Raw genomic sequence first — 9,875 nt, forward strand, 5'->3', positions numbered from 1 at the left:
GAAGACATTGAACAGTACTAGTATTGGCCTCACTACTGACAGACTAACCACAACAGAAATCAGTGCTGCTACATCATCAAAACCATGAAAACTCAGTAAGAGTAGTTATGTCAGAATTCTATGCATAGATAATTTATAGATTTATTTTATATTTTCAGTGACATACAAAACTGAGATATTCAATGACTCACTGCTGGTTATCAAGGTGTCTGTCTTGACCTTGCTTCAAATCAGTATATGGAAGACTGTCACAGCCATTGGTTCACCTCACTAAAGATCCTTCTGTGGGACTCAGACCTTGCTAGTGCCAACATTAGCCAATCTCCAAGAAGAAAAACTCACTATAGTAGTTATTTCCAGCCTTCTTACTCCAGACTCCTAAAATATTATCTCTGGAGATACTTTCAAAGCATTCAATCTGCCTATTCTCCAGAGGCTAGTAATAATAGGCATTCTCTGAGGCATTTAGAATTTGTTCTATGGGACTAGTCTTGTACAATGAGAATGTTTCATTTAATAAACTTATAGTTTAATAATATCCTAGGAGATTTCACTTTTCCCCCTTTGTTCTAAGATGGAATATTTGACCCTGTCATCACTCATATTTGCAGGAATATGCATGAACAATAAGGACAGTAGAACAGAGCAGCATTTTACTCTGGTAAGGACAGTGGAACAGAACAGCACAGCCCTGGAGAAATAGATAAAGGACGTAACTTAAACAGATGCCATGCAAAATGCAAGAAGGACGTCAGCTCAGCTCTGCAAGGCCAACAAAGTGGAAGTTATGCAAAACAGTGATACTATGCTTACTCAAAAGCAGGGGTCAAGGAATAGGCACCTAAAAAGGACATTGAAAATAGCTAAAGACGATCCTAAAGAACCATATAAGGACTTTTGATAAGAGGTGCAACTGTGTAAAATAAAATAATAGTTATTAAGTAAGGGGGGATAGCTAATGAATGCATGATTGATCTGTGTGATAAACACTCTGTTCACCAGATCCTCAGGGCACTCAACTGGAGGAAGGATCCTGCAAGTGACCACTGCTGCAGTAAAGAATGCCTGCTCTCAAATACTCAAAATTGTGTTAGAAAGTTCCTGTCTGGCTAGTTTTAGTATCAAGACGGGTCTCAAATCTACCTTCAGTGAATTCTACCAAGAACTGCTTTTTCCCTGACATAAACCTCAGTCAGGATCCTTGAAAAAAGCCAAGTAAACTGATTTATATAGAATCCTAACTTTATATTTATAGGTACAAAACAATGGGACTAGATGGTACAGCCATAATGATACAACAGTTGCCTTAAGCAGAGTCTTCCACAGCAGAAACTCTGCTACTACCTATTTCTGGCCACAAGTAAGACTCATCCAAACAAAAAGACAGTTAAAGATAACCTCTTCCTCCTCAGAGACCCTCCAAATGCATTGCCTGTCTCATAGCTTTCATTGGTGGGAAACATTTTAAGCTACTAAGTGTCTTCATTACTTTAGCTTAAGTAACAGCCCTTATAGATTATGGCTCATGATGATGTCTTTCCCACCTCACTTTAACTGCTATGCTTCTATTCCTGTGTACTGCAAGCTTAGCAACTACAGTTCTTACTGAAAAAACAGAAAATAAAGCTTAGATTTAAAGTTGTTTTAAAAGTGCTCAGTGTCAGTGTCAACAGCTATGTGCTCACCTTTTCTTCTGCATCCTTCTGAAATCCATTCAATTTGATATCTAAATTTAGGAGAATAAAAAAATATATCAGTTTTACTTTCCACTTCTGAAAGTTCTCATCGTCTCTTAAAAAAATGGCATAATTTCCTAACTAAGGCTTAATTTTCAAACCTTAAAAATTACCTGTCATGTTCCCTAAGTGGAACTGACAATAAAATTTCTGGTTAGGCTCTGTTAGTCACCAAATGATATGCCAGAGCTATTTTGTCACATTTCTTCACTGCAGTTTAGAGCCCTGTGTTTCCAAAGACCATCAGCAGGTGCAATTGCCACCCATTTCACATGACAAGACCTAGCCTCTGCCCTCTCTAATTACAGTGCAGACATTACTGTAAAATAATCCAATAACTTATTGCCTCTACAGCAATGATCCCAAACCCCCTGATCTCATCACTGTTTCAACATTCATGTGAATGATGGCAATTTCCTAATCAGAAATAAAGTGAATGTTTTTCTGTTGGATTACCAAAAATAAGCTCAAGTGGAAGACAGCAAAACAGACGGGGCAGTCCTGCACTTCTGGGAACACTGAGGAATGGAAGTACAACTTAAGTAGCAGCACCTGCCATACAGACCTGGTGAATAGTAGCATTTTTGTTTCTCTTTTCTTACAGGTGCCTCTGATACTTGGATGTGTTAGAAAGATGCAAGTAGGAACCCTCCATGACCTGTTTACCTTAAATATCTACAAGGTATTTTAAGCACCATGTGGCCTGTAACCTTTGTCAGAAAATTCCATAGCAATGAAATAATTTAAAATTGGATATATACCACTGGCTTGAGAAAACAGATACTTCCTCAAACAATCCTAGCAGAATACTTAAAAAAACAGAACTTGCAATACATGACTATAAAAACTGAACTACTGTTGTAAAAAACACATATAGTCAGATTCTATATAAACCAACATGGATACTCATCTTCAGCTTATCAAATGATTTTCTCAAATGATTTTGCCACAGCTAGAGCGATTCCTAGTTTTCTACAAATAAAACATACCTACAGAATTATTTTGCGGTTCTTCTGCTGCAGAATTTAATAAAAAACCAGGCTTAGAAATATTTTCAGTAGATGATGAATGGTTTATCCAACCCCTAAAATGAAATAATACAATAAAAAAATTCTTAAAGAATTGTAATCTGCTCATTTTAGGAACATTTTTGCAGTACTTTGAGTTGGCTGCTACCTGTAGAAACAGCTGTAGTTATTTTAGACATATACTTTTTTTTACAAGGATATGCAATAAATAACACTTCTGGATTTCCTGTGTGGAGCTAGCAACATTTGCACATTTATTCTCTAAGTGGAAAAAAAAAGGCCTTTTCTATTCTTTATTACTTCTCTCTACATTTCTTTTATAAATCTATTTTCTACTGAAATCTTTCCATCATTTCCAAGAGCAAAAATCTAATATTTTTAATACAAACTTTTATTTGTCTAATGGTTTTCACCAAGTTCCATTACTCTTGTTGTAACTTAAATGGTTACGTTCTTAAACCATTTAAGGTAGCATCATCAACAAAAATAAATCCAGCTACAGCTTGACCCATATTGGACACTGAACTACTGCTGACATACAGATCCTTCACTAAGCAAACATGAAAACTGTTTCTCAACTGAACACTGGGAATAAAACAAGATACAAATGGAAGTATAACAGAACTACTCAATTACTTAATTTTGCCTGACTGGAATTCCTATATGACATATTATACTCACTTCAGCAGGGACTGAGACTGCTCAGATGTGGATGCCTCTTGAAGTACCTGCAAAGGAATCAAAAACTTAACAAGTTAGTAAACAAAGTATTTAATTGTTTATTTTCTCAGTCTTATTGTGAGCTTATCTTCTTCTTTCTGTAATTTAATTGGGGAATGGAATTCTTACATCCAATAATAACATACATTACTATTAAGATATAAAAGCATTCCACTTAAAACTTTTTTTACTTGTACTGTTTGACAAAAATGTTTAAAAATAAATCAATACCATAGAAAAAAACATTCACCCACAAGAAAAACAAACTGTTGCAAGAAAGACACGATTCCTTCAAACTTAAGATGTTTTATACATCAAAGGACCAAAACACAAGGTATTTTTATTTCAACTCACAGTTTTAATCTTTTTTTAGACAACATTTTTCATTAAATAAGACAGGGTGCTGCTCCAAAGGCACGTTTAGAAAGTTGTTTCAAAGAGATACTTAGTATAGTGCTCTCAAGACCCCTATAAGTATCGTATTTAAGGAACTTCCAGACTTGCACACCAGCTGGTTCTGAGTGGCAGGGCTGCCACAAGCCAACACAGGAAAGATCAGGTGGGTAAGGAGAGCACTGATCTCACAGCAGGAGCCAAATTCCAACTCCTTATTACAGAGACCTTGGATCTGCTTTTTGTACCTTTGCCAATAATGCAGAAATGTCCCTCGGTATGGAAAATGTAGCCTTTATACAAAGTCTAAAGCAAACTAGGAATGATCAAGACAGTCAAGTGAATTGCAGAATGATCCTCTCACTGATGAGCTAAGACTGGGTATTACTAGTGGACTATCACACACCAGCTGCAATTTTAAACAAACCATTGACTTACAGTGGCTACATTAACAGCAATAGAGGACTCTAAGAAAGAACACCTTGGTGTGGACACTAAGTGACAACTTCTCTAGCTTACACAAAGTACTAGCCACACAATAAGAACAAACATCTCAACAATTGCTTCAGAAGTGTTATAAATGTGTATTGTGATATTGGCTTTCGTAGATGAATATTATATATTAAATACCTTTTAGCTATGTATGTACTTTTTTGCTAACAAGTCTTAGGTTTAAAAAGATTTCCTAGGTACAAGGCAAAGAAACCCCAGAGGGCAAGGACACTGGGGCCCAAGCTGTTATCAGGAGAACAATAGAACCCGAACTGTTATCAGCGGAAGATATGAAGACCAGCTGCCCTCAGGGGAAGGATGAGGGGCCCAGGCTGTTATCAACAAGTGACCATCTGCAGCAAAAAGGAAACCAAACTCCAAAATAATGCTGACCAACTAGAATAATGATAACCAGCAAAAAATATGCTGACCAGCAGAAAATAAAATTGTAAAAAAAGCATGATCTAAGAAGGCGGAACCAGGGAGGGGACGCTTTGAATATGCATTAAACCTTCACAACAAGGGGGGAATAAAAGAGTTCCCCGAAATACCAGGGGTGTTCCTGGCAAGGCGCCGGGGCACCCGGCCGTTTTAACCCTTTGCTTTATTTCTTTTGTCTCCTAATTGTCTTTTGTTTATATTAAATTATTTTTATAATTTATTAAATGAATCTCGTTTTTAAGAAGAGCAAGACAGAAATTTCCCAGTAGCAAGCACTACTAAAAGGCTCCCTGGAACAGAACAGATTATTCAGTTTGTGCAATTATTGACAGATGTATTTCCAAAGCATGGTAGTGAGATAATTTGCAGAAAGCTATTTATTTTGCTTAAATAGACCCTTCAGGTGAGTCAGCTTGAATATTTACACAGAACATTATCCAGAGACCAAGTAAGGAGAAAACCAGAAAAACTACTAAACCTCTCTAACTGGTTAACACTGCTCAGAGAGATGCTTAAAAATCTCAGCAAACTACCATTATAACTCGGAAGAAGATGCTATTTTTTTCTGCTAAAATACTTGTTTTTAAGCAAAATCAGTATATTGCTCACTGGTTGAGACATCTTCTCCAACCATATACATTACACAAATGGTGGTTGTGGCCACTGACTAAAGTACTAGGAGCAACCTTTCGTCCTGCCCTCCTTTTTGATGAAGAAACTCTGCAAAATCTCAGTATTTTTTTCTCACTTGAACACTTATTTATACAGACAACTATATGAGGGGAATTCTGGATGCTTTCCAAAAAAAGATTAATGCTTAAAAGCTCTTAGATGTTACCTAACAACTTTTGGTGCACTTCACCAAACAGCGTAAGGAAAAAAAAATATAAAAAAGGGGACAGCACAAACTAACAATCATTGTATCTGCCTAAACAAGCTATAGAATACCATGTTAACAGATAATGAAAATTACTTGTTTAAAAGAACTTGGATCCTACTAAATCTGTATATATGTCTACTGTATCTCTGGTAGATGAAAATTCTTAATTACATTTTTTTACCTTACGGAATCAAAGACAGGACTGCATATCCTAAGTCTCCCATAACCCATTTGAAGTACAAAGAAAGCCAAGACTCTATAGAACAACTGAAACAGATGTTACTTTTTATAAAAACATTCACAGCCATCTACTCTGCACAAACCTCAAATCACATCACATCTAAATGCTTGTATTCATATATTATAATTTCTGAGGACGTAGAAGGAAAGCTTCTATGAAAGTCCATTCGATGTTGGCTCTTGAAGTGGTTGAAGAGCCACACTGGTGCTATGTATACTCATGGGTATCAAAGACAACAGGCCAAGGACATTCCTTACAGTATTCAGTAAAAATTTAGTATGTTATATTGTCCCCAAGCTGTGCATGACCAAGCTGCCAGTGTCTTGCTATACAGGTCCCATCAAAACAAAAGATACTAACAATTACTCAAACTATTTGGTGAAAACTAGTAAGTTTCTTTGCTTTTCTGACTTTTTCTTTAGTGGACTGGGAATTTGTCCTTAGATTTGGAATTGGCTAATCTGGTGAAATTCATGAAGCCACAGGCTAAGGTTAGGAAGCAGTTAGTCAGATCATCTCCCAGAAAGGAAAGGGAAAGAGCAAAGTGCACTTCTCTCATTCCCTTCATCCTTAGAAAATCATGATAAACTTCAGTCAAGACAACCCTCACACATGCAAGGAGCAAAATTAAGTTATGGAGAAAAATCTTTTAAATAACAGCTTATTTTGGATTTTGTTCACTGTTTCCCACACTGTCAGTTGAGATAAATTTATTTGCAATCCTAGAATGAGCTGTAAAGCATTCCCATCAGTAGAAAGCTTATCTTTTTTCAATGTACCTTTTGTCATCTAGGAAGCAGTCTAGCTCTTTTTAGAAAAACTCTATTTTACTGGAATAAGGATACACAGACTGTGGGCTTTAGACAGGTGATTCCAGGCTAAATAGAGTGTAACAGTCCCAGTTAAAAGCTGAGAACCTGTTTGTCTCTAATTGTTTCATGACCCTGCCGAGGTGGAAACCTAATTGCTCAATTGAATAGAAGTTTATGGGCTAGCTACCAACCACGGTAAATACATTAAAAGGCAGGCTAATTAGCAGGTTAGGGAATGCAGAATTATCCATAGAGTAAAATAATTACCCGTCATCATGCAAGCAGACATTTTCTTCTACATTTTGGATCATTATCTCTTTCCCTTTGAAAGAAACAATTGATCAATCATTGGATAACAGCTAATCTCATAGTGAGTAATTCAGGGTGTATGCTGGCACAGTCAACTCAGATGATTACCCTTCACCTCCTGAAGAGAACATATCAAAAAGTCTGTGCTCCACAACTTCTTCATCTTTGTTCTGGGCTTGTTCCTCAAATTTGAGACGTTATAATCTCATGAAAAAACAGAGAAGCCACTTTGACACATTCCTGCAGACTATGTGCTACATAGGTGACAAGACGAAATTCAATTTGGCTGCTAGCCACCAAATCCCCTCAAGGGGAGGCCCAGTGGGTTTATTAATAATTAATCATTAGCTATGCTTAGAGAAGACATTATCATTGCTGGACTTACTGGATTTATCTGTTCTGTCCTGTGATAATATGTGTGGTCACCAAATTTCCGTATAAAAGAGATTTCTGGAGAAAAAGTTCCTAGGAAAAAAAAAATCCCTGGTAATTAAAATTTTGATTGTCTTAATTTCTGTGTAATTTTCTGTAATTCCATAACTTTTTACATAATTCAGTAACTGAGCTACATGCATCAAAACTTTTGATATGCAACTGGCTAAATAATCTATCACACCAGATTTTGAACCTACATGTATGAAATAGAAATTATTAAAACCAGCCAGCAGTGGAAATTTATTTCACTTAGTATTCCACTACCATCCCAAATTTTGCACTGGAGAATAGGCCTTTCCACTTATGTTTCAAATTAAAAACTGCAATTTTGGTAACCTACCTGATCCATGCGATTAAAATATACTTGTACTCCTAGACGGCATTGTTTCTTTAGTGACTATACAAATTAAGATCTTCCCTCAAAAAAAAATTAGAAAGAGAGAAAGCCTTAAGGTTGGACCCTATGCTGGAAAACTAAGATGTTGTTACTGACAGTAACAAAATACTAATCAAATTCATATTTACACTATGTATCTTATCATCAAATTACCATTATACAAGTATGCACTAAACTGTGAATGATGAAATTCTAATTCCAACTTACTAAATATAATATGATGCAGGCAGAATGTTAAAAATATCACAATCTATTACAGTTGCAGAGTACAATTGACTGAACACAGTCAGACATGCCTCAAACCATGTATGTTGAATCTTGCAAGGATTTAATTCCAGTGGACAGCCACAGGGAAGCTCAAAATGGGATGATGCTTCTCTCCTCACTTAAGACTATTAAGCAACTATAAAATGTTCAGCATTAGGAAATTTCAGCCATTGGAGTTTCTGCAGATTACAATGGGCTGAAGATAAGATCCGTATTAACTCAGAGCAGGTTGTTAAAAAATTATAGTTCACTCAGACCTTCAATTTGACAAAAAGATAAACATAACCAAATCTGGAAAAACACCATGTGTCACTTAAAGAATAGCCAGTCTGAAATATCACTGAAATAAAATCTATAGGATGCAAGTCAAATGTAACATATAAAAATGACAAGGAAGTGATGTGAAACTATTATATAACTAAAACATGTTTGCTCATGCAACCTGCTCTGTGGGAGCTATTAGGGAATATTTTAAGACATTAAATCAGTGAGCATCCATTTATGTTGAAAGTATTTAATGATACGCTAAACATAATGCACTGAAATATCCCGACTCAAACTTTTTGTGTTAAAGAGAACAGATATACTAGCAGTATTAATGGGATTTTTAAAATACTATAAGCAGCTAAAGTTACATACAACTGTTATGCATACAGAATCAATTTATTTTATTCTGCACAAACATGTACACAAAAATACATACATGTAAATAAAAAGGACATCCCTATATATGGCTCAAACGCTTCCCAAGACAGGGATTCTCGGTCACAGTATACAGGAAGAACAGTGAACTCAAGAGCAAACCTAATCAAATATTAAAAATGTGCTGAAGAATCTTTTAAAATATGAGCTAAAATTGGGAATGTAATCAAAAAAAGCACACAGCTCCTAAGCATGAATTTCATGCAACACTCAAGTTTAAAGGACTCAGGCAAAATCCAAAGCAACATTTTAAAGAGAAGAATCAACACAGATTGAAAAAAGAATCCGTCCTACCTTTATTAACACTTATCTCAGTTGTTAAAGCAATGTCCTTGTTAAGATAAGCCAACCTTCGCAAAATAAATAGAACAAAAGGTCGTTTAGGAGTTGTGTGCTTTACAGTCCATAAACTCAAAGGGCGTCTGAAAGCACCCATCCCAGCCTCTGCCGTGGGGACACGCCTGGGCGACCGCTGACACAAACTGTAAAAAACTCCCAAACTCTAGAGATGCATGTGATTTTCTGCATATAGACACGTCACTAGGGAGGCACCTCGCTGCTTCTAAGTATTTCCAAGAACCATTGTGCCACAAAGCCATCACAAATATCTGCATGTGGTTTCAAATCCTTGCTATATCTTAAAGGATGCGAGAGATAATATCATGACAGAAATGACATCAAGGCAAGTTGCAGGGAAATAGAATTAGCAAGAACTGTATTTAATAGTATTTATTTTCTCCTAATTGTTTTCTGGGATATTTCACTTCTGCTGACTAAAATGTTACTAAAATGGTGGGTCCTAACGCATAAGCACCAAGGCACACAAGATGTGTGAAAATAAATGGAGCTACTTGCAGAGCTAAGAAATACTGGGTCTTGAAACATATAAAACGGCTCTGAACAGAGCGGAGGAAACAAAAACAAACAAAACAAAACAAAGAAAAGAAAAAAAATGAAAGAAGAAACTCTTAGCTCGGGAGCGGCCCCATCAGACGCCGCCGCCCCCACACAAACAGGTGGGC

The 9,875-nt window shown here is 36.3% G+C and overlaps 1 protein-coding gene across 1 annotated transcript in view; it reads right to left on the reverse strand.

Moving 5' to 3' along the window:
- The window catches only part of ANKRD31 (ankyrin repeat domain 31), a 64,045-nt gene that overhangs the window by 53,827 nt on the left and 343 nt on the right, over positions 1 to 9,875 (reverse strand). The window contains 5 exon segments of the mRNA XM_023943434.2: positions 1,686 to 1,726; positions 2,726 to 2,820; positions 3,446 to 3,492; positions 7,438 to 7,517; positions 9,148 to 9,203. Coding sequence (XP_023799202.2) covers positions 1,686 to 1,726; positions 2,726 to 2,820; positions 3,446 to 3,492; positions 7,438 to 7,517; positions 9,148 to 9,203 — 319 coding nt within the window.

This window comes from Cyanistes caeruleus, chromosome Z (genome assembly GCF_971803275.1).
Source record: "Cyanistes caeruleus chromosome Z, bCyaCae1.hap1.1, whole genome shotgun sequence".
NCBI classification, from domain to species: domain Eukaryota; kingdom Metazoa; phylum Chordata; class Aves; order Passeriformes; family Paridae; genus Cyanistes; species Cyanistes caeruleus.